Source organism: Lissotriton vulgaris, chromosome 7 (assembly GCF_964263255.1).
Source record: "Lissotriton vulgaris chromosome 7, aLisVul1.2, whole genome shotgun sequence".
In the NCBI taxonomy this organism is placed as follows: domain Eukaryota; kingdom Metazoa; phylum Chordata; class Amphibia; order Caudata; family Salamandridae; genus Lissotriton; species Lissotriton vulgaris.
This window is the reverse complement of record NC_141695.1, coordinates 374900523-374925986: the sequence shown is the minus strand read 5'-3', so window position 1 is coordinate 374925986 and position 25464 is coordinate 374900523. Positions and strand designations below refer to the sequence as shown.

General features: G+C 43.8%; 1 protein-coding gene across 4 annotated transcripts in view; it reads right to left on the bottom strand.

Annotated features, from left to right (window-relative positions):
- The window catches only part of PTPRH (protein tyrosine phosphatase receptor type H), a 723213-nt gene that overhangs the window by 404817 nt on the left and 292932 nt on the right, over nt 1-25464 (bottom strand). For all 4 annotated transcript variants that reach the window (XM_086930309.1, XM_086930310.1, XM_086930312.1 and 1 more), the window contains one exon: nt 195-476. In XM_086930309.1, the coding sequence (XP_086786435.1) occupies nt 195-476 (282 nt within the window). The remainder of the gene's footprint in view (nt 1-194; nt 477-25464) is intronic.

The window sequence follows — 25464 nt, the reverse complement described above, 5'->3', positions numbered from 1 at the left end:
CTCTATTTGCAGGTATGTTTTATATCTCTGAAATCCAATGCCAATACTTTATTTAAAAATAAAATATGTGCTCTTCTATACTGATGCTGCCCCATTACCCACAAATCAGTAAAACAGTCAGTGGGAGGTGCTGACACACTTCAATAAAGACGATCAGGTCCTTCCTCAAACGAGATCTAAAACCTGGCACTTACTTGTCGTTGCGTCCTTGATGGTCACTGCAGTGCTCTTGACGCCATCAGCTGTGTTGCTGGTAATGCTGAGGTTATAAGAGACCCCTGGATTAAGGCCGGATATGATCTCGGTCTGCTGAGCTCCACCACCAACACTTGAAGGAAAGGTTACATTTTTTATGGTTCCCACCACCACCTCATAAGTGTAGCTGGTCTGGTTCTGCTCCATGGGCACCGTCCACTGCAGAGTCAATGAGGTCTCGTTCCTGTTGGTTACATTGAAGTTGCTGACTGGTGCTGGCACTGAAACCAAATAATGAAAAGGAAGTTACATTGGTCACCTTCAGCTGGGGGCGTCCAGGCGTTTCATTGGTGCTTAGGACCCCGCCTACCACAAAGTGTGCAAAGGGTACTTGCAAAGCCGCACTACGCACCAGTTTAAGAACAGCTTCAACACTATCAGTCAAAAAGGGAGAATAGCTGAGGTTCATTTTAAATTATAAACACCTTTGATTCATACAATATCAACGTCTGCTCGATTCCAGTGTGCTCGAAAATGAAGGATGCACCGAAATATCAAATTCCTCGGTCTCTTTGGCAGTTGGTATAAAACAGCTTGGTCTCAAACAGAGAACCTTCTGTGAAATCAATTTTGACTAGGTTAGGAGTCCATTTTGCTTTCAGGAATGGGATTTAAACCACGAGGAAAGAACTAGAATGTGAGAAATATGAGAGGTCGGTATAGTAAGGGAACCTTTAAAAACTAAAGTGTCTCAACTCCCCAAAAACTGAGGTATCATTGCCAAAGTCAATAGCTCTGACTTCTGTAAAGCGTATGGAGAGCACCAGTCATACACAAAGTGATGTAGATCCACCTTACGTACACTAATGCTCACAGGTCACCCCACATACAACCATCCCTGCAGACACAAAGCAACACAAAATCAGACAACCGTGCACACACGGCAATCAGATGTAGGACACTATCACTCACAGTGTGTGAGTGCCTGTGTGTGTGAAGGCTGGGTCCCATGTCGACACATAGTGCCAGGGAATGGAGAGAGTATGTTGCTGTGTCTTTCCAGGGCTGCTAGAGCTGGTTGGTCAGGCTCAGGCTGTCACAAAGGAAAATGTGGCTATATGGTAAGCCTCGGTTGAGTCTGGATGAGGGATGCTGCCTAAAGGTGCATTATTGATTAGGATCACAGGGAAGTGTCCGCGTGTGAAAAAAGTGTGTGTGATTAGAAACTTTTAGTCAGTTCCGATTGTCTTCTGATAGTAAGAATCTGTAGGAGCTATGCCAACAGGGGGTTGTATGACATTATCACCCCTTACTTCACCACGCGCATCTTTACATCGCCGATTTTACAACACACACCGCTACTACACATTTTCATTCGCTCACATTACAAACACCTTCACCACACATTCCACTACCACGCATACTTTTACCACGCTTACTGTTTCTGAAAAATCTTGTCAAAGTCTAAATCTGCCACCTACTGTTCAGAAATTATACATTAAATCTCAATATATGTCATTAATTGCCTTTGTCGTGTACAGGTTTGATACTATTTGAACATTTTATAATTTGGGGGGATGGGGGCGAGACCCCCTAAAGCCTCTTTTTCAATTACCCTCAAATGCGTGGTTTTATCTTGCGTTGTAAAGACTTGCATGCTAACAGTCTTTACGATGGAAAAAATGCATGTAAAATGAAATACGAAGTAAAAACTTCGGAGTAAAGGCTGTTTCCGCCTTAACGGCCCTCGGCCTGAAGGAGGGGGACATTGGGGTAAGGGGGGCAGGGGATGGTGATCACTGTGCCCTGGTAAGAGGACCAGAGATAAATCTCCTTCCTTCCACCTTATAACATGGGGGAGTCTTCTTGTGGAGTGTGGAAAAGACCCTAGGGACCCATCTTCTCTGTGGTGCAGCGTAAGGGGAGATAGAGTAGAGCCACAGGTGAGTAGATTCACCAAAGATATCCTTTTCAGAGTTCCCCCAAGGTGAATGGAGATGTGGATGATAAAAAGGAGTCATAGGTAGTAAATACCCATAACTAGGGACTCCAAAGAGGATGACCACTTGTTAGGACCACCAACCCAGGTTGGAGACATTGGGAATCCCTGAATGAGCCCTGTCCCAGCATGGCAGTCAGCTAAGTATCTGCCCTTGGTTATCCCCCGTCCCAATGGCTCCTCCCCGCTTATTATGCGTTAACTGTCCTTAGGAATGCTGGAGAAATTCCTTGGGAATGTTGTAAAAAGTGTGGTTGAGGTTTCCCCAAACTTGATGCACGAATGTGAGGCATCAAAAATAAATCCCAATGAGTGAGTGAGTCACAAGGGCCAGAATGACCATGGTCCAACATAGGTTGACCAAAATAAAGATTTGCGTTCTGCCTCTTCATTCAGATTTCTGGTAAAAAAATCCAATTAAGAAGCCTTTAAAACATATGGTCATTTCTGAGAGCAAGAACTTATTATTAAACAGTGAGTAAGGCTCAGAAGTGAGCTGAAACGCATTGGAACAGATATTAATGCTGGTTGCCAAATGATTTTATGTCTAAATAAAGCACCTGGCCTTACTGTCCTTCTTTGCCGGAGGAGTGTCTTTGGATATGACGGAGGGTGGCTCTGAGACCTCCACTCTGAAGCCACCCTGCAAGGGTCTGGGGCCCCCCAACATACAGAACAACTTTGTGTGGTTTATTTCTGAAGGGGGCCTGACTCGATTACTCTACCTTGAAAAGACAGGATGCATCCCGCGATTAATGGAAAGTGGAGACGGGTAAGGGATGTGAGCTGAAATGTTTTTTGGGTTCACGGATTCTTCATGAAGACATGCACAATATTTGACAGTAAGCCACGGCATGCTTGCAATCCTTTTAATTGTATTTATTTCGGCTAATTGAACAGCCATGAATATTGACATTTAAGTGCAGTGTTTTGATGAAGGGACTTAGAATGCTGCAGGATATATTAAAGTGCTGATTTGTGTTCTCTGCATATGTTTATGTAAATGACCTCTAGACTCCGTGAACCATCCAATCAAGGAGACTTTAAAACACATGGTCATTTCTGACAGCAAGAACTTTCTATTCTCCCATGAGCAAGGCTCGGAAGCAGAGCTGAAACGCGTTGGGACAGATATTAATGCTGGTTGCCAAATGATTTTATGTCTAAATAAGGCGCCTGAATTCCCTGAAATTTAGCTTTAATGTTCTTCTTTGCCGGAGGAGCGTCATTTGGCTATATTTATATATACTGCTGATGCCCGTTCTATCAAGCCGAAACAGGCACCAGCACACTCGCGTTCCAGATACGTTGTGTATTGTGGCGATGTCAAGCTAAAGGATAATGCGGATCAGTGATTCAGGCGGCTATATACTGGGAGTAGGTATATATATATATATATATATATATATATATATATATATCAAATACAAGCTCCTCCTCAGAATCTCACAGCGCCACAGCCGCAGCGCCAGCAAACGAGGGAGACGGACCGCAGGAATCAGTCAAAGTAGTTTTATTTACAGCAACAAAACAGAGAACAGCTACGCGTTTCAGGCTACACGTCCTTGTTCACGCTATATATATATATTTATTCTCTTAAAAAACCATAGGTTTCAGGCATGTTATAGTTAGAAATTAGCATTTAAAAAACCTTTGAAATTCACTGAAATTCACTGAAAACACCATAGGTTTCAGGCACGTTATAGTTAGAAATTAGCATTTAAAAAACCTAACAGGACACGTTGCTTGCGCCTGAATTCCCTGGAATTTAGCTTTAATGTTCTTCTTTGCCGGAGGAGCGTCATTTGGCTATATTTATTATATACTGCTGATGCCCGTTCTATCAAGCCGAAACAGGCCCCAGCACACTCGCGTTCCAGATACGTTGTGTATTGTGGCGATGTCAAGCTAAATGATAATGCGTATCAGTGATTCAGGCGGCTATATACTGGGAGTAGGTATATATATATATATATATATATATATATATATATATATATATATATATATATATATATATATATATATATATATATATATATATATATATATATATATATATATATATATATATATATATATATATATATATATATATATATATATATATATATATATATATATATATCAAACACAAGCTCCTCCTCAGAATCTCACAGCGCCACAGCCGCAGCGCCAGCAAACGAGGGAGACGGACCGCGGGAATTAGTCAAGGTAGTTTTATTTACAGCAACAAAACAGAGAACAGCTACGCGTTTCAGGCTACACGTCCTTTTTCACGCTGTATATATATATTTATTCTCTTAAAAAACCATAGGTTTCAGGCATGTTATAGTTAGAAATTAGCATTTAAAAAACCTTTGAAATTCACTGAAATTCACTGAAAACACCATAGGTTTCAGGCACGTTATAGTTAGAAATTAGCATTTAACCCCTTCCGTGCGGCCGCGATTTTTCCCGTGTGCGGCCGCCGGACGAACACGGGCGGGCCATGACGAACCCCAGCCGTCATCAGCACACGAGCACCGTAGTGCATGACGGCTGGGGTTCGTCACCAGCATGGAAGGGGTTAAAAAACCTAACAGGACACGTTGCTTGCGCCTGAATTCCCTGGAATTTAGCTTTAATGTTCTTCTTTGCCGGAGGAGCATCATTTGGCTATATTTATTATATACTGCTGATGCCCGTTCTATCAAGCCGAAACAGGCCCCAGCACACTCGCGTTCCAGATACGTTGTGTATTGTGGCGATGTCAAGCTAAATGATAATGCGTATCAGTGATTCAGGCGGCTATATACTGGGAGTAGGTATATATATATATATATATATATATATATATCAAACACAAGCTCCTCCTCAGAATCTCACAGCGCCACAGCCGCAGCGCCAGCAAACGAGGGAGACGGACCGCGGGAATTAGTCAAGGTAGTTTTATTTACAGCAACAAAACAGAGAACAGCTACGCGTTTCAGGCTACACGTCCTTTTTCACGCTGTATATATATATTTATTCTCTTAAAAAACCATAGGTTTCAGGCATGTTATAGTTAGAAATTAGCATTTAAAAAACCTTTGAAATTCACTGAAATTCACTGAAAACACCATAGGTTTCAGGCACGTTATAGTTAGAAATTAGCATTTAAAAAACCTAACAGGACACGTTGCTTGCTGCGATGGTGTTCCACGATCCTAACTACAAACACAACAGACCCGAAAATGAACTCACTGCTTAAGCAGATTAAAATGTTCTCTCTAAATGTTAAGGGCCTGAATCATCCATTAAAAAGGAGGAAAATCATGGACTACAAGAGAGGTCTTCAAAATTCTTATTGTGGTAGGGAAAAGTCGAACCGATTAAAATGATGATCGCACCTTTCATAAACTATCTTGTTAGTATGTTGCCCATGATGCTATCGGATAACTTTATAAATAAGGTAGATAAGGCTATTAGTAACTTCCTAGGGCAAGGAAAAAAAGCGAGGATCTCCACAAGTAAATTGAGGATCTGGAAAAGCATGGAAAGAGTTGGCCTTCCTCATTTCAGAAATTATCTAATAACACACCCTTGCAAACAGGGAGCAGCATGGTTCATAGATAACCCTACTTATAAACCACAATGGGTAGAAGTGGAATTACGCCTCACTAAAGGAATTCTCCTCCAAGCAATTCTGACAATGCAGATCAATAAACTGGAACACTCTAAATACATCATAATCAATACAAAAAAAGCCCTAAAACGGCAGGAGACTCTCTCCACAACAAAAATGGGTTCCTCAAATTTACAGGTGATCTGGAACAAACCTGTGATAAAAATAAATAAAGAAACCAAATTCTGGAAAGATTGGTCACACAAAGGGATCAACTTCCTTAAGGACCTGTATAATGAGACTTGTCCTATTCCATTCTCCACACTTAAAAATGATAAGGGTTTAAGTCCAGATCTCAAAACTTGACTCTATTTTTAACCACCTCTCACTCCCCTCAAGACTCACCCAATTTGTTAAGTGTTGGCCACACAGCCTCAAGGATTTACAAACTACTGCTCCGCGAACTGTGAAAAAACATTTGAATAATGTGCAAAATGGGAAGCAGAACCAAACAGCAAAGCAATTATACTGGACTGGAAGCAAATACATACAATGTCTTTCAGACACAAAATATCCCCTACTCTCTCACAAACAAAATTTATGACCATAAACAGGTCATATTGGACCCCCGCAAGACTATTTAGATTAAATCTAACCCAGTCCCCACTATGCTGGAATTGCAACGCTCACACAGGTGACTTATCTCACATGCTCCTGCTATGCCCAATGCTAGAAAAGTTTTGGAATCATATTTTCAAATACATTTCACAGACACTCAGCATCTCCCTGGTTAAAGAACTATCTTATATATTGACAGGCTTCTTGGTCCCTGATCTGTCGAGGGAGGATGACCGCTTTCTGCTTGACTTAATGTTAACACTTGCGTGTAAAATAATCCTGTGTAATTGGAAGAGCTTAGGGAAAATCACATTCAAGAAATGGCAAGAATGGTATACTTTTTTAAGAAGAGCAGACAATATTGCCTTAAATACCTCCCCTTGGAAACCCAGGCAGAGGAAACTATGGAAGGTGCTTGACGCTAGTCCTAAGGTTTTTAAACGCCCCTGAGTTGCTAGGCCCAGATGATCACACACCATACCAGCCCACGTCCCTCATTGCTTATGGAGACTGGAATGAAAGGAAGGCTTCCGTTTTGATTTGATTTTAATACATCACCTCCAGTTCTACCCCTTTGGCACCGAGCTCGAACTTCTCACCCTTACTCCTTCTGTACCTCTTTCACTCTCTGCTTTCCTATCCTCATCACTAGCCTTTTTCTGTGGGCTCTGTACTTTTCATAACTTGCCCCATGCTAGAAATAGGATTTTCTGCAACTTCTAGGATAATATGCTGTTCAGGACGACCAGTTTCAATCAGTTTGTTCCTCACAGACCATTACGGAGGAATGCACAACTCAAGCATATTGACCTGCCACGGATCTGCCAAGTACAACTTGAGTTTATGCTGTCTCCTCGAGGACTTGGTCATTTGGACCTACTGTATTCCAAGGTTGCACACTCACTAACTTGTGTCCCTTTGCATTGATCCGATTTTAATGTACCGTCTGCGTCTGATCCACCGCTTCCTGTCTTCTAGTAATGGCGACATGCTTGACGTGATGAACACGCAATACTTTGCCCTGTCTTTTATGTATTTTGTGTTTGTAAGGATAATCAATAAAACATTTTGGAATTAAAAAAAAACCTTAGAAATTCACTGAAAAAACCATAGGTTTTAGGGAAAGTTATAGTTAGTTGCACATTTCACTCGTACAAACCAATACAAATTCCTACGTTATAGTTAGTTCAGCTAACTATAACTCGTGCCCCCGCAATGCACTGCTGATGACGTCACATATTACATCACTCATGACATGGTCAGTGACATCACTGATGATGTTTTTGTACAAGTGAAATCTCCAACTAACTATAATTTTCCCTAAAACCTATGGTTTTTTCAGTGACTTTCTAAGGTTTTTTAAATGCTAATTTCTAACTATAACCTGCCTGAAACCTATGGTTTTTTGAGTGAATTTCAAAGGTTTTTAGATGCAAATTTCTAATTATAACGTGTCTGAAACCTATGTTTTTTTAAAGTGAATCTCAAAGGTTTTTTAAATGCTAGTTTCTAACTATGCCTACAGAGGACATGTGAAGAAAGAAGAAAAACACACAGAAAGAAGCAAAAGAAATGCAGAAAGAGGCAACAGAAGTCCACAAAGACAAACAAAAGTGCAGGAAGAAGCAAGATGTGCGAAAGAACCAACAGAGGAGCAGAAAGAGGCCTTTTTGCAAAATCATCCTGTGCCCACAACTTTTTCAGATGGGTACTGGTGGTAACTGACTGACTAACCAGGCCTAGAGCCAGTCCTTTGCTAAAAGACACTTAGAATACAGTGAAAACACCTACATACACTAGGGGACACTATGCGTTGGGGTACCCCTGTGATTAGCATGACCTCCTCTGTAAGGTCCTTATACATAATAGGGTAGGTGGATTAAAACCACCTCTAAGTCAGAGGTGCAAAAATATGCTACTTTAACTCGTAGTCGTGTTTGCAGAGTGGTGGAGAAAGGGTGCAGGGTGTCCAACCAACGCTCATGAATTCCGCTGCGTAGGACTTACAGGAGGAACCAGGAGGGATTCTTGGCACCCAAATTCCCTCAGGACTAAATTGAACTTCATCCCCCATCCCGTAGTCTGCCACGAGGCACATTTGCAGAGCGGCAGCGAAAGGGGCCATGGCCTCCGAAGACGTTTTAGCAATCCCACTGTGTGGGACTTACTGGAGGAAACAAGAGGGGTGGTTGGCCCCCAAAGGACATCCTTGGGGGCAAACTACCTAAACTATTACCTCCAGTCAGTCCCACACAGCAGCACTAATAAGTACTCGGTACAGGCCACACCTATCTTGCCCACCACTCTACAAACGCGCTCCCTGGCACGCTCTTGGATGGGGATTGAAGTCCCCTTCACTGCTTCCTTTAAGGGCCAACTAGCCTACCTTTTACCTCCAGTAAGCCCCACACAGTGGGATTCGTGAGGGGTAGACAAAGGCCATTCCCCCTTTCTCCACCACACTGCAAACGCGCCCCCTGGCTCGTCGTAAGTTGGGGGATTAAGTCCCCTTGAATCCTGAGGGTCCCTGGGGTCCAACTAGCCCACCAAGTACCTCCAGTAAGCGCCACAGAGCTGCATTGCAGAGAGGTGTAAAAAGGGGCGTGGCCTGGACCACCTCTCTGCAACGCAGCGCAGTGGCGCTTACTGGAAGCACCTGGTGGGCTAGTTGGCCCCCAGGGGCCCTCAGGATTGAAAGGGAATTAATTACCCAACTTTAAACGTGTCACAGGGCGTGTTTGCACATATGTCACCTCAGGCCCACCCCCTCCATTCAGCACTGTGCAAACGGGCCCGTGGTGTGTTTTAAGTTGGGAGATTAAGGCCTCTTGAATCCTGAAGGTCCCTGGTGTCCAACTAGCCCACTAGGTACCTCCAGTAAGCGCCAGAGAGCTGCGTTGCAGAGAGGTGTAAAAAGGGTCGTAGTCTGGACCACCTCTTTGCAACGCAGGCCTGTGGCGCTTACTGGAGGTACCTGGTGACCTAATTGGCTCTCAGGGGCCCTCAGGATTGAAGGGGAATTAATCCCCCAACTTAAAACGCACCACAGGGCGTGTTTGCACACAAGACACCTCAGGCCCGCCCCCTCCCTTCACCACTGTGTAAATGCGCCCTGTGGCATGTTTTAAGTTGGGAGATTAAGTCCCCTTGAATCCTGAGGGTCCCTGGGGTCCAACTAGCCCACTAGGTACCTCCAGTAAGCGCCACAGAGCTGCTTTGCAGCGAGGTATGAAAAGGGGCGTGGCCTGGACCACCTCTGCAACGCAGCCCTGTGGCGCTTACTGGAGGTACCTGGTGGGCTAGTTAGCCCCCAGGGACCCCCAGTATTGAAGGGGAATTAATTCCCCAACTTAAACCGCGCCACAGGGCACGTTTGCAGAGTGTTGCTGGGAGAGGGTAGGGTCTCCGGCACAATCGCATCTATTTTTAGTAATAAGGGGGGATATGTGGCCCCCCTTCCTTTCTAATTTTATGGGCCCTGGGGACCCCTTCCCACAGGGCCTGACCCCTATTTTTTGTAAATATGGAAGGGGGTGGCGTGCCCCCTCCAGAGGCCATAATCGGCACCGGGGACCCCATCCCCCGGGGCATGGCCAGTGGTTTTTTTTTTACATTTATTTGGAGGGGGCTGCGTGGCCCCCCTCCACAGGCCATTTACCATCCCCCAGGGCCAGCATTTGCTTGTTTAAAAAAAAAAAACTTTATTATGGGAAGGGGGGTCACTTCTGGCCCCGGGGACCCCATCCCCCGTGGCATGGCCACTTTGTTGGGGACCGTGGGGAAAGCCCCAATGCCCCCGAGGTCCCTGCAGGCTCCTCGACTCCTGCGGGAGCCGGCATTGCTTTTCCACATGGGGAGCTGCTAACATGCAGCTCCCCGTGTGGAAAAGCAATCTGGTTTGGATTTTGGAAGAGAGAGCAAGTGGTGGCAGTCCCTGGGCCTGTGGGGGTCCCCCTTGGTCCCCGCAATTTCACTTCAGCATGCCCCCGAGACCTGGCTCACCCAGGGGCTTAATTAAATGAAGTGCGGGAGCCCACACTTTGTTTTTTTTAATTTTCACCTGAATTCGCGCACCCAGCCGATTTTTTTTACCAATGCTTTTTGGGGCCCTAAGGGTCCTTGTGGGACCCCTGGAGCAGGTCTAGGGGGTCAGGGTGTTTCTACCCTGCCCCCTTTTCTTGTTTTTTGCGTTTGTTTCCCTGTTTTCTTGTGCCTTGGTTACCGAGGCACTAGATGGCTGCCAACACTTCCTGGTTTGGAGTGTTGACAGCCAATTAGAATAAAGCTTGTGATCTGGAGGGTGCGCGGATCCTCCGTGTCTCTAAATATCGAAATCTTTTATTTTTTATTTTCTCAGCAACTACTGAACAGATTTACACCATTTAAAAAAAGGATGCTTTCTGAAGCAAGCACAACCTTTTTGCCAAATTTGGTGTAATTCCGTTCAGCAGTTCCAGCAGTAGACGTGTCTAAAGTTTCCTATGGGAAATGCATTTTTCAACCTCTTTTTTTTCAATTTCTCAGGAACTACTGAACGGATTTACACCATTTAACAAAAAGAGTTCTTTCTGAAAGAAGGGCCTCCTTTTTGCCAAATTTGCTGTAATTCCGTTCAGCAGTTCGGGCTGTAGCTGGGTCTACAGTTTCCTATGTAAATTAACATGGAGAAAACATGTTTTAAGACCCCCCTGTTTTCTTAGCCCCCGCTTGCCGAATCAGCCCGAAATGTACAAGAAAGGAGCTGACCGGAGCGCCCCACGAGTTTTCAGAATTTTGCGAAGATTCGTCAACCGGCGCCAAAGTTATTGGGAAAAGAAAAAACGCTTTTCCTATGGAAACTAGGTCCTAACTATAACTATCTACTGGCGACCACCAGTTGATAATATATATATATATTAATATTTATTTATTTACCTACTCACCGTCACCGGTAGGTAGTTATAGTTCAGACCATGTTTCCAAAGAAATAGCGTTTCTTGACCTGCCTATATCTTTGGTGCCATTGACTAATCTTTACAAAATTTTCAAAAGAAGTGCACCACTAATTCTAGCTGTGCATGGAAAGTTTTGGAGTGATCTGTCAAGCATTGGTCGAGAAAAGGGGGTGGGGGTTCAAAAAAAGTGTGCTTCCCATGTTAATTATCATGATGATTTTGAACAGGACTAGAGCCCAATCTGCTAGACGGAATTAGTAAATCTGATGCTGACGCTGCACCTTTAATTTTAATGCTACTGTATTGGCTCTTTAGTCTTTTAGCTTCACAGCTGAGTTTATTTTTAGTAACATTGTTTGTTTTTATAGCATCACTTACTGCGTGCCTGTTCCTGCACTAGGGAGCTCTGCCAACTTCTCCGACGACTTCTCCTGGCCTGACGTGGCTTTCGCCCCATTCCGCCGTGGCTGTGTAGCACTGGTGCGGAGTGCATTGCAACACCATTTAGGCCCTTTCGTTCACTTGCAGACGAGCTGTCTGCATTTCCGGTGGCTGCGCGGTCTAGTGTTTACCGCCTCCACACAAGTCTGCTGCTGCGCTGCACCTTTAATTTTAATGCTACTGTTTTGGCTTTTTAGCCTTTTAGCTTCATAGTTGGAGTTTACTAACGTTGTGTGTCTTTATTGTGTCACTTACTGTGTGCCGATTTCTACACTCGGGCGCTCTGCCTGCTTCTCCGATGACTTCTCCTGGCCTGACTTGCCTCTTGCCCCGTTCTGCTGTGGGCCGATTGTGTGGAGGACGTTGCAACGCCATTCATGCCCTTTCGTTCACTTCTGGATGAGCTGTCTGCATTTCTGGTGGTTGCGTGGTGTGGTGTTTACTGCCACTACACTACTTAACCCAAGCAGAAGCGGACGTGCACAGCTGGCACGGCCAAGGGGAGACAAATGCAAGCCCGTCTGCACCCGTTCATGCTTGGATGGGGCCTGGGGCCAGAACCCCTGCTCTTCTCCAGCAAACTCCTAAACCCTATTCCTCTTTTTCCCTTTATAAGATTAGACCCATACCTCCTACTACCTGCCCTATGTACTGCACTAGCTGCCAGTTTCATAACACCTCGAACTTCCAGCAGCGGGTGAGTTCCAACCATACTAACGACATGGAGTCACTTTGCCCTCCTGTATACATCATGGCTGATATTCGTGCACCTAATGAATTTTGCTGTTTCAGCCTTAAGCGCTGCTCCCTTCCCAAATATCGGCTCCATATATTTAACTTTCTTGTATATGCTGAGCCCGATGTGGTTTTCTTACCAAAACCTGGCTTCATGCTGGGTCCACGCCTGATGTCATTGCTGCACTCCCTGAAACTTTGTACTGATTGCCATTAATGGACCCCATAAAACAGGTGGTGGTATTGCCATTACCTTTAAGAAGCTTTACAATTGTAAAATTGAGGAATTCCAAATTCCTAACTGCGAAGCCTTACTCTACTCCATTCCTTCACCCCGAAATTCACATTTCATGATGTTCTTATTTATCGCACCAAGGGCCTTTTAGTAATTGGGGCCCAGCTCTTGCTGACTCACTAGCCACCCATATTCTCCGGGTGACTAATGTCTCTTAAGGACTCAAATAATAAAACCGCATCAGCCCTCATAGAAGACTCTTAACCTTCGGCTCATTAACTCCTCACCAACTCACTCAGCATGGAATCTTTCCAATCTGTCAACTTTGTCTGCTGCACCTCCTATCCAACTTAGATGGTTGGACCACTTTGTTGTTCCTTTTACTATCAAATCTCTCTTAGCCCCTCTTTCTCACCAGCTTTAGCCAAAAGCCAGGAATTGGTCTCAACCTGACCCTGATCAAATTTCTGTGCATCATTGGCTCTCAGAGGCTATTGACTCAACCCTTCCCCGTGTCAGCCAAACCTCAACTCAGTGTGGATCCTTCTGCCCAGTGGTTCAATGACGCCCTCAAACAGGTGAAAAAACACAGCAAAGTTTTAGAGAGACTATGGAGGAAGCACCATGCACCACAGGCTAAGTCAGCCTATCTGACAGCCTTGAAAAAATGCCACGCTTTGTGTGAATCTGCTCGGGCCACGTTCTTTACAGAAAGGATTACGAGTTCCCGATACTGCTAGAAAACTTTATTTAAGGTTGTGAAACAACCCTCAGCTGCTAGAACTTTTCTGCCTCCTCCTTCATTTTCCCTTCTTCAGTGCAAAAAGCTTGTGTTGTTCTTTCTTAATAAAGTAGAGTCTATTCGTCATCAGCTAGAGCCTGACTCATTCCTTCAAGATAACCTTACCTTACCCACCACCTGACATGTTTATCAGGCCGACTCTCTATTCCAGGCTTCCTCAGACTCAACAAACTAGGGTCTGGCTCCCACTGAACTTGGTCACTTTTCAATCTTTACTAGGAACTATCAAGTCGGGCTCACACTTGATCATACTCCCCCATCCAAGCTCCGACATCTAGATGAGTCGATCCTTAGCATGATTCTTAATCTTCTCAACACATCTTTAATCTCTGGGCATGTTCCTCAGAACTGGAAACACGCTCTGGTGCTCCCTCTCCTAAACAAGACTGGTCTTGATCCTCGCTGCTGGTCAAACTATCATCCTTTAGCCTTCCTTTCTGTCTCCCCTAAAGTCTTGGCAAGTCATATCAATTCTGAACTCTTCTCTCATGTGGCTACTTACAATGTATTTCATCCATCGCAGTCTGGCTTTCGATCTGGCTACAGCACCGAATTAGCTCTGCTCGGGGGTCACTGCATTGCTCAGGCAGCAGCTCAATTGTGGTGGCATGGGAGCTGACATTTTTCTGGACTTGAGTGCAGCATTTGACACGGTCTCACATTCCACCCTGGTTGATTGTCTTGAAGCTTCAGGTATTGTGGGTGTGGCCTTGAAGTGGCTGATCTCTTTTCTAAAGGATCGCTTGTTCCAAGTCTTCTCCCACACCTCAAAATCAAATCCAGTGCCTTAACTTCAGGAGTGCCGCAGGGTTCGATTTTGAGCCCTTTGCTTTTCAACCTTTACATTCGTCCTTTGGTGAACATTGCGAAGCTGAATGGCTCCAAAACTGAGGTTCTCATTCTGGAAAACAATCCTGAACTCTGGGGAATCACCCGTTGGCCTGACACTCTGAGACCTTTACCTGCCCCGGTGCCTAAAATCAAGAATCTGGGTTTTACTATTGACAACAATCTCCCTTAGAGCCCAGGTGTCTGGGGTCAACACGACCTGCTTTGCGTTCCTCAAGTGGCTAAAGAAAATCCTCTGGTTAGTTTCTCACGATGCCCAGAGAACTGTAAATCAGGCATTGGTGATATACAGACTCGATTATGGCAATGTTTTGTACCTGGGTGCTAATAAAGCCTCTGTCCATCGCCTACAGCTTATACAAAACGCAGCTATGCACCTTCTTTTTCGGCTGCCTCGTCATGCCTTAACCTCACCTTTGCTCCAGCCACGCTATTGGCTCAGGGTGAAGAAGCGCATTGAGTTTAAGGCCTTATGCTACATGTTCCGAGCCAAACATGGCTTGGCGCCCCCTTACATACAAAGCCTGATCGAACCTTACATGCCCACTCGACAACTGAGATCAGCGAGACTCTCTCTGTTCTCCGTTCCCAGTGTCCGTCTTACTCAGATGAGATGTCGCTTGTTCGCCTATCTCGGCCACAAACTGTGGAATTCTCTTCCATGGAACTTAGGCTGTGTCACTCGCTCTTAGTTTTTCGCAAGAAATTAAAGACCTTCCTTTAGAGCAAAGTTTAATCCTTCTGCGCATTCTTCTGCAACCTGTGGCTTGAGTGTTTTTGTCATGCTCAGCACCGGGAAACCCTGTTGGGTAGCGGTGCACTTTATAAATCTATAAAAAAAAAAAAAAAATTACATCAAATTTGGCAGAATGCTAGCTCTTGGTCGAGAAAGAGTCCTTTATTGTTATTTGGTGTAAATCCATTCAGTAGCTATTAAGATATTATCTGAAATCTCAATTTGTACATCTAGGGACGCAGATCCTCCAGGAGTCCGACAGTCCCCGTGCTGATATCTGATTGGTTGCCAACACTTAAACTAGGAAGCGTTGGCCGCCATCTTAGGACTATGCTTCGGCCGAGTCCCAATAAAAAAAAAAGGTTTAAACATGCCTAGGGCAGGAATACCCTGAGCCCCTTGCCGTGCTAGAACAAAATAAGCATTTTCTTTAAAAATGTCACTGAAAATCGTGACATATTCGTGAATTTAGCAAAAAAACAACAAGAATGCTGGTCTCCTGCACTTGTTCATAATATTGCCCCCGGTAGGGCAAGATCCTGGGGGCATGATGCAAAATAGGACGGGGCACACGAGTCCCCCTTCCTAGGGCTCTATTGAGCCCCAGTAACTACCACCTGTGAGGGACTTTAGGTTCATAATGAAGGACCTTTTCAACGGGCTCAAGGGAGCCATGGGGACCAACACCTCCCTGGAGATTAATGTTTTGAATGAAGGGGGGGCATGCAGACCCCTTTCCTGGGGCTGTTTGAAGCTGTGGGGAACATCACCTCCCGGGGCTCAATTTAAAATATTTAAAGGGGGACTGCACGGACCTTCCAGGCCCTGGTGACCACCACTTCCGTGGGACCTATGAAAATTCTGAAAAGTGCAAGGCGGGCTGCGCAGCACCCTTCCTGGGCCACATACAACCCCGGGAACCACTACCTTCCTAGGGCTGACACATGCCAATTAAAGTAGGGGAGCCACTCAGCCTCCCTCTTGGAGCCAATATTGGCCCTTTGGACCATCACCCCAGGGCACCCACCCAGTCTTAGTTTACCAGGGCCTATGGGATGGTGACCCCGGGGCAGAAATTGTACCAGGGAGGGGTCCACGCTCCCCCCTACCTTTTAAAAATGTCTGGGCCCTTGATATGTGGTCCCATGGGCTGTAATCGGCCTAAGGATGGGGTTCTCAAGGCCCCTTACCCATCTAATAATTTGCCAGGACCTGGGGATGGTTTGCTCTGAGCTGAAATCGGGCCAGGGAAGGGTTAAATAGTTATAGTTAGGAACATTTGAATGATTCTATCTATACAATCCAAACGTAAAGTACACAAACATTAAAAAATCTAAAGTTGTAGTTATACCTTAAATTTATAAATTACGCACAACCTTCAAATTATTATACCTCACACACATCCATACACTGCTTATACCTTTCATATTATATCACTTATACCATCTGAAATTGTAGCATTTATAACACTTATGACATCGCTATTCACATGATTTGACAGAACACAGTGCATGGTAGAGTGGTGAGTTATTGTTAACTTAGTGTGGCTACCGAGTTCCACCACAGCATAGAGTGAAGTTGAATGTCACTCAGTGGAGTTGTGTGTGGTAGAGTGGAGTGGCATAGAGGGTCACAGAGCTGACTGTCAAAGAGTTGCATGGAGTGGTGTAGAGTGGAATACAGTAGACCAGAGTAGTGTGTTATAAAGTAGTGTGAAGTAAAGTGGGTCGGAGTGGTATGGAGGGAGCTGTGTAGAATGGAGTAGAGTGTTGTATAGTGGTGTTAGAAATTGAGTTCCTGGTTTACTGCGGTGTGAGTACTGGGCAAGCATTAACCAAAATCCTAGTCAGGGAAAATACCAGCAATCCCCAAATTAGCCTGTGCTCACCCCCTGGTTATTTGGAACAGTCCAGTCAGGCTTTTTTGTGCAACACGTCATACAGTACAAATGGTACCACACAAAAATATTGTGGAGCACAACTCGGTGGGGAAGACTCATAGATGGCAGATTCCAGGTGCAGAAGCAGATAAGCTGGAAGTAATTTATGACCCTGATACTTCAGATCAGGATTTCAGCCAACTAACTCTTGGATTCCCTCTGGGATCGAGAGTTCCGGTCCAGTCCTTCTCACCCAAGCAAGAGGGTGGCAGATCAGCACAGCAAGTCAGCAGTTCTTTCAGAGCAATAGTCCAACAAAGTAACAGTCCTTCAGCAGCACAGCAGTCCTTCTCCGTGGCAGAGTATCCACATGGCTAGAAGTGTACTGAAGTGGAGGTATCTGAGGTCCAGTTTGTATTCTCATTGGTGCCTTTGTAGTCGGGGAGGATTAAAAAAAGGGCCTTTGAAATGCAGCGGTCCTACCTTCCTGCCCTGACTCAAAACTCACTACAGGGGGTTATGCAGTCCTTTGTGTGTGGATGGGACACAGCCTATTCAGGTGTACATGTGAGGTTGTGCCCAGCTTCTGCCTCCAATTCTCCCACTATGGCCTACCAGGTCACACCTAAGCTTCCATTGTATATGGCTGCCAGCAGACATGTAATCAGAGTCAAGCTGCAGACCCACAGGGCTGAGAGGAGAAAAGCGCCAACTTTCTAAAATAGATATTTTCAAAATTGCAATGTAAAATCTGACTGTGCCATTAAGGAGGATCTACCATTACAATTCCATAGGTACCAAGCATGACAGATCCACCTCTTCTCAATTAGAATGACAGCTTATTAAATATAATAAGGAATCCACAATGTTATCCTGTGAGAGGGATAGGTCTCACAGTAGTGAAAAACGAATTTGGGAGTTTTTCACTACCAGGACATATAAAACTTTAAAGTACATGTCACACCTTTTAGTTACATAGCATCCTGCCCTATGGGCTCCCTAGGGCCTACCTTAGGGGTGACGTATATGTAATAAAAGAGGAGTTTAAGGCTTGGCAAGGGGTTTGTAAGTGCCAACTCAACATAGCAGTGGATCACTGCATTCAGGTTGCAATAGCTGCCCTGGTACAGGTTTTAGGGTACTACTTAAGTAGGGGACACAATAAGTGCTGCATGCCCACTGGTAGCATTTAATTTACAGACCCCCGTATGTCACTGAGCAAGGGACTTGCAAGTAATTAAATATGTCAATTAGGTATATGCCAATTGAACCATGTTTAGGGTAGTGAGCACAAGCATTTTAGCACTGGTTAGCAGTGCTAAAGTATACAGAGTCCTAAAACGAACAGAAGGAAAAATTCTGCAAAACTAGAGGCAAGTAGGCAAAAATTGGGGGGGAAGCCCACCCTAAGGCTGATAGGTCTAGCATGTGGCATAAAGTAAAGCAGTGTTGTACACTCACATAAACTAGAGTACACTGTGGAGGCCTAAAGAGTTGAGTATTGTGTGGTAGAGTGGAGGAGCATAGAGTTTCACTGAGGGGAGTAGACAGTCAGAGCAGAATTGAGTCGATGGAGTGGAGTTGGGTAAAGTGGAGTGCCATACACTGGAGTGGCGTAAAGTGGAGTGGTGTGGAGTAGAGTGGCACAGAGTGGAATACTGTGGAGTGGAGTGAAGTGGAGTGGAGTGGCAAATCAAGTGGTATAAGCCAAGTGGCTTGAATCGAATGGTATAGAGTCAAGTGGCATACAGTAGGGTAGTTATGATATGAAGGCACAGCACACCAGTGAATATCTTCAAGTAGATTTATTCTTCATCAGAAAGAACCTGAACAGCTTCTTGCCAGACACAGCTGGACCAACTGCTAATGATGGCACAGAGGTGACATCATATCAGAATCTCTAGTGCATCATAGAGATGCACCATTCTAGACAGTAAAAGATGTGTATAATGCTATACAGCCTAACATGGAAATATAACACATCTCTCCCCTTTACAATAGGAAAAACAAAAGAAACCAACCTAAAAAAGTAAAATAAAATGAAATCTAATAAACATAAAGAAACATAATCGCTCAGGTATGCAGGCAACCTTCTTTCACTAGCACCCCTCAAAACATGTGAAGCATCCGACCCATCTCCCTCCCTTGCAGATGTACCCTGTTCATCAGATTCAATTATCCCTTCAAAGGAAGAAGAATCAACCTCCTGTTCAGTAGAAAACTCTGCATCCTTCATCAACATCCATGGTGAACATTGATCCCCATCATGCCGCCCCTCCAAATCCTCCCCATGTTTGCAGTCTCCCCTTTGATATAACGCCACCCGCCTTAAATTCCAAACTTGACCATTAGTTAGCCTGACCCAATTGCTACCCACAGCTTTCACTTTAAACGGTCCCCTAAACTTATTCACAAAATTGCTGTTTCCTCCAGGTTTCACTTTTACCAATCTCCAACCTTAAAGAATCTTTTCCCTTCCACCATCAACTTTTCACCCTGTGAAACTTCCCCATTTGTTTTTTTCCGCATCCAGGAAGGATGTAACTTAGTGCCAGCCTCCCTACCCCGCATCATTTCAAATGGACTTTTCCCCAAGTCAATATTCACTGTTGTGCGATAGGCCCAAAGCATTTCACTCACTGACTCAAGTACAGGCATACCAGCACCATAGGCTAACTGCATGGTACCTTTAACCATAAGATTAATGTGCTCCACAAGTCCATTTCCTTGTGGGTTATATAATGAACAACAAGAATGCTTTATACCAACAGAATCTAAAAACACTTCATTTCTGTTGAGGTTAGTTGCGTACCATTGTCCGTCAGTAGAACATCCGGAATCCTTCCCTCTTAAAAATGTCGGACAAGACAGCAATGGTAGCTTTAGTTGTAATACTACTCATAAAAGCAACCTCCACCCATTTTGATTTTGCATCCACCAAAACAACAGCATACTTCTCACTCTCCCTCAGAAAGGAAAACGGCCCAATAAAGTCTAGACAGACCTTTTCCCAAACTTTGTCAGCCAACGAGACATGCTGGGGCTCATTAGAAGATCCAATACCAACTCTAAACCTCTTTTCCGACGCCTTGCACGCCACACACTTTTTTACCCAATCCTTCACCTGCTGATCCATAGACGGCCACCAATAAAGCTCTCTCAACCTCCTTATGGTCATTGTTTGCTACATATAACCCTCATGTGCTAAACTAATCAGTCTAGCACGCAAACCCTGTGGTGGTACAAACTTATCATGACGCATAATCACACCTTCATTGGTAACAGATAATTGATCCACAATCTTCAAAAATGAACGCACACCAAGTGGAACAGAACTTTCCCTTCTGATATCACCCTTCATCATCCTACAAACACCGATCAAAGTTGCATCCTCTTCCATCTCCTTAATCCAAGTCTTCCTTTGAATAGCGCCATCCAAACACGCATCGTCAACACCTGCCACAACTTCTTCCATTGCAAAATCAGAAACAACCACCTACTTATCCGGAAGCCTTGACAAGCAATCAGCAACTCTGTTGCGCCAGCCCGGAACATACTCTACTTTACAATCAAACCCTTGCACTTCACAGCCAGTCTTGCCAATCTACCTGAACAGTTATATATCCCCCTTGGACGCAAGACTTTCAACAACGGTTTGTGATCTGTACGCAAATGAAAATGACTGCCCCATAAAGATATCCTAGATTGACTCGTAGCCCAAGCCGCCGCCAAAGCCTCCCTTTCTATGACAGAGTAGTTACGTTCAGACTCAGACTCAGACAAGGAACGTGTAGCGAACGCCACTGTCCTTTCCACTCCCCCACGCACTTGTGCCAAAACTGCCCCAATGCCCACAGCACTGGCATCCACAGTAAGAATATTATCAAGTCCATTTTGAAAAGGAGTCAACACACCTGCATTAACTATTTTCTTTTTGATTAAGTCAAAAGCAGATTGTTGCATTTTTCCCCACATAAACTTTTTACCCGAAAAATGTAGTACAAACTTCGAATATTATTCCACTAAACCCATGAAGGATCTTAAAGTGTCCCTATCATGTGGCACACTTGCGTTCACAATGGATTCAGAAATCCCATTTTCCTTCAAACTTCTCAAATCCACACAGAATCTGAGTGAGCCATCCTGTTTGTTTGTGATATCAACCGGACTTAACCATTCAACAGCCTCTACTGGCTCAATCACTTTGTCATCCAAAAGTTGTTGAATGATTTATTTTACCTTTGTCCTAGTTGCAATGGGGACCCTTCTAGCTGTATGCTTGACCGGAATCGAATTTTCTTTTAGTTTAATGACATGTTGATAATTTTTTAATCTTCCCTGTCTAGGCTCAAATACCCCGCTGAATTTATCAAACCATCAATAGTACATGCATCCACAGTCATGACAGGTATTTCTGTAGTGGAAACCACCTTAATTCCCAAGTCATATTGATGTGGCCAACCCAAAATTGGCGGTCCTTCTTCAGCCACATACATTTTCCCATGAGTTTCTCTCCCAGCAAACACTATCTTTGCTTCCATGTACTCTACTAGCTTGATTTCATTCCCTTGATATGATTTCAGAACCACATCCGATCTAGATAATGAATTACTGTCCCATGTCTTATCATAAATGTCTTGTGGTACAATGGTATACAGTGATCCAGTATCAACCATCAAAGAAACCATTTTGCCATTTATCTCAAAGTCAGCCTTTGGTCGCGTTCTTCTCTTCTCCAGACCCTCCACCTCCGTCACATTAATATCATCATTGACAACAACAACCCTGTAAGTGGATGTAGAATCATTCACACATGCTACTTTTTCATTTTGTTGTTTGCACATGCGTGCCAAGTGTCCTTTTTTTCCGCACTTTAAACAATCCTTCTCAACAGCATAGCACTGTTTTGAATCCGCCAGATGATATGTGCTCCCACATCTGAGGCAATGTTTCGCTCCAGTCTTCCCTGTTGCTTTATTGAAATTCCTCTGAAACTTGTTTTTATTGTTATAATTGTTTTGACTCTTGTTTTTAATAGCGCAAACACTCTCCGAGTCATCCTCCTAAACTGCGTCTTCTTTATCTTTGTTGCTATTTGGACTTATTTTCATTTCCCTCATGCACTTCTCTGACTCCTCAACCACTTTTGCAATTGCTATGGCATCTTTCAATGTTGGATTACTTGACGCCCATAGTCTTTCCTGAGTTTTTTAGCAAAAACACTGGACGATTAGCTGGTCACGAATCATCTCCTCTTGCATTGCGCCAAATTGGCATTTAGCCGAGAGTTCCCTCAATCTTGCTACAAAATCATCAATACTTTCGCTTTGTTGTTGAGGCTGTGTATAAAACTTGTGTCTTCTCATGACCACATTAACATGCTTGGCAAATCTCCTTTCCAATTTCATCACGGCTTCCTTATACACATCATCCATTTCTTCTCCTGCAGGAAGATATTTAAAAACATGTTGTCCCTCCTTCCCAAGACAACCCAAGAGTAAAGCTTTCTTCCTAGCAGCTGGAAAATCTGTACTATCCAAAGCTACTATATAATTCTCAAAACAATCTATCCAGTCTTCCCATTCAATAGGGGGTTCGCCTGGAGACATTAGAAAAGCTGGAGGAATTACAATGGCAGTGCTCACAGCAATGTTTTTCACGCACTACAAATTGTCTCCAGAAGATGGCAGCAAAGCCATGCTAATACTTCCTAGAAAATGAACACTGCTGACCAATGAGAATAAACACTGCTGACCAATGAGAATGAACACTGATGTCCAATGAGTTGTCAGCTTACAGATTGACTTTTTCCTTCTTTGTTTACTTCCTTAAGGAATATTAAAGATGTGAACCAACACTGCTTCAGCACCTTAAAAGTGAGTATTCATCAAGCTTATTTACTCGATTTTGTTGTGTTCTGTTTCTCGGCAAGTAAAACAAAAAACTGAGCATATGCGAGCAGTTTTTTAAACATATGCAAGCTTGTGACTGATTTTTTTTTATGATACATTTTTATTTTATTTATTTTATTTAGAAAGTTTTATATAGCGCGAACGTGACCCTTGGATATCAGAGTGCTTCACAAATACAATAATCTGAGGTAGGTTTGAGATCACATTGCTATGAGGTAGGTTGGGAGTATGACGGTCGGTAGTATAGCAACATTATACAATGGCTAATACTTGACCTCGTCATGATTGCATGTCTATATAATTCCAGTCTTTGTCTTTCTCCCATGTTCTCATACAGTTTTTCTATTTGTCCATGTTTTGTAAATAACATTACCATCTGTTTAGTCCCAGTTTGTCTGTGTATTTGTTCTCCAGATTTCCAGGTAAGTTTCTCTCCAGTATAACGATGATTTCCTCTATTCTTCCTTTGTTTTTCCGATTTGGTATCATTCTGTCATGTTGTCGGTGATGTTCTTTCTCGCCTAATTCAGGAACTTACTCATTAGGAAGATCTTAGCTTCCCTTTTGAATGTGATCGTGTTTGTGATTTTCCTAATGTTTGGAGGGAGAGAGTTCCAGATTCTGGGGGCTCCTCCTGAAAAGGCTCTGTTGTATGTTTTCTTCTTCCGGAAGATGGGTGGTCTCAACAGTAATTTGTTAGCACTCCTGGTTGGTCTGTCTCCTCCAGATAGCTCTATCTTCTGAGCCAGGTATCTTGGTGTTTTGTAGTGGAGCGCTGTGTGTGTGATTAAATTGGATTCTGGCTTCGTATGGGAGCCAGTTTAACGATTTTAGGTGTGGTGTGATATGGTCGAATTTCCTCGATCCGGTGATGAGCCTTGCAGCTGCATTGAGACATGCTTTTAGTGGTGGCTGTGGAAATTTTTGGTAATCCTGCTAAGGTTGTGCATCCATATTCAATTCTCGAGATAACCAAGGATTGTACTGCCAATTTGAGGTCTGCTGTAGCGATCAATGGTTTCAATTTCCTAATATAGTTCAGGTGAAAGCGGGCATTTTTTGCCATTGTTTTGATATGGGCTTTCATGTCTAGGTTCTTATCCAATGTGATTCCTAGTGATTTCGCCGAATCCACTACAGTGGGGGTGCAGTTTAATGCTGTGATCAATTTAGTCCATTCTTTCATTTCTGTGTGGTTCTTTGGTGGTGTGATTAAAAGGAACTCAGTTTTTTGTGCATTTATCTTCAGATGGTTGCTGGTCAGCCAGTTTAATGACATTTTTAAGGCCTCATTCATTAAGTTGATATCTTCCAGGGATGTTATATTGATGTATATCTGCGTATCGTCTGCATACATATGATACGATATGTTTGCGCCCCGGAGAATTTCTGTGAGAGGTTCGACATATAGGTTGAAAAGTGATGGAGATAGTGTAGATCCTTGAGGGACTCCAATCACATTAGGGCATGATGGGGATAGTGCCTGGTTGACTAAGATGCTTTGAGTTCTGTTCAGAAGGAGGGATTCCAACCAATTCAGCACCTTTCCTGACATTCCCATCCTTTTATTCAGTCTGCTTAGTAATTTTGTGTGATTTACAGTGTCAAATGCAGAGGACAGGTCTAGCAGGACTAGTAGACATGTTTTGTTAATATCAAGAGCTTGTAATGCGTCATCAACGAGGATTGCCGTTTCACTGCTGTGTCCTGCTCTGAAACCCGATTGGTAGTCGTCCAATAGCATAAACTTAGTGATGTGTTGACTCAGTTGGTTTTGCACACATTTCTCAATTAATGTTTCCAGTAATAGAATATTGGTAACTGGGCGATAATTGTTTGGATCTGCTGGATCCGCTGTTGGTTTTTTGATGATAGGGACCACTTGTCAAGTTTTTAAGCAGTCTGGGAGGTTCCCTTGCGAGAGCGACGCATTTATTATTTTGGTCCAAAGTGGGATGATGATGTGATTGATCTTTTGTAGACATTTTGCAGGGAGTGGGTCATTATAGTGGTTATTGGGTTTGATGTCTGATAGTATTTTGGCTATTGCCATTTGATCATATAACTTGAAGGAGTCCCAATGTGCTTTGTTTTTTGCTTCATCGTGGTACATTGTCAGGGTGTTATTATTTGGATTGTCTTGCTGGATGGGCAGGTTGTCCGCTGCCCTCTTGAGTTCTATTTCCAGAGTGTTGGCTTTGTCGGTAAAGTAGGTAGAACATTCTTCACAGCTCAGCTGAGCTTTAGTGGTTTCTTGGGCCGATTTTGCCAGTTTGTTGGATTGCTGCTTTAAAATCTCGAAAAGTTTGCGTGGCCTGTTTTTGGCATTTTCTAGCTCTGATCTAATAAATTCTTTTTTGGATTGGAGGATGTTTTTGTTGTACTCGTTCCTAATTCTTCTGAGCAATTTCAACTCTGGGGTTGCCGGGTGTTGTCTCCATTTTTTTTCTGCAAGTCTTAGTTTCCACCTGTCATCATTCAGTGTCTCATTGAACCAGGGGTTTCTGTCCTTTTCTCCGACTCTTTTCAGTTTTAATGGCATG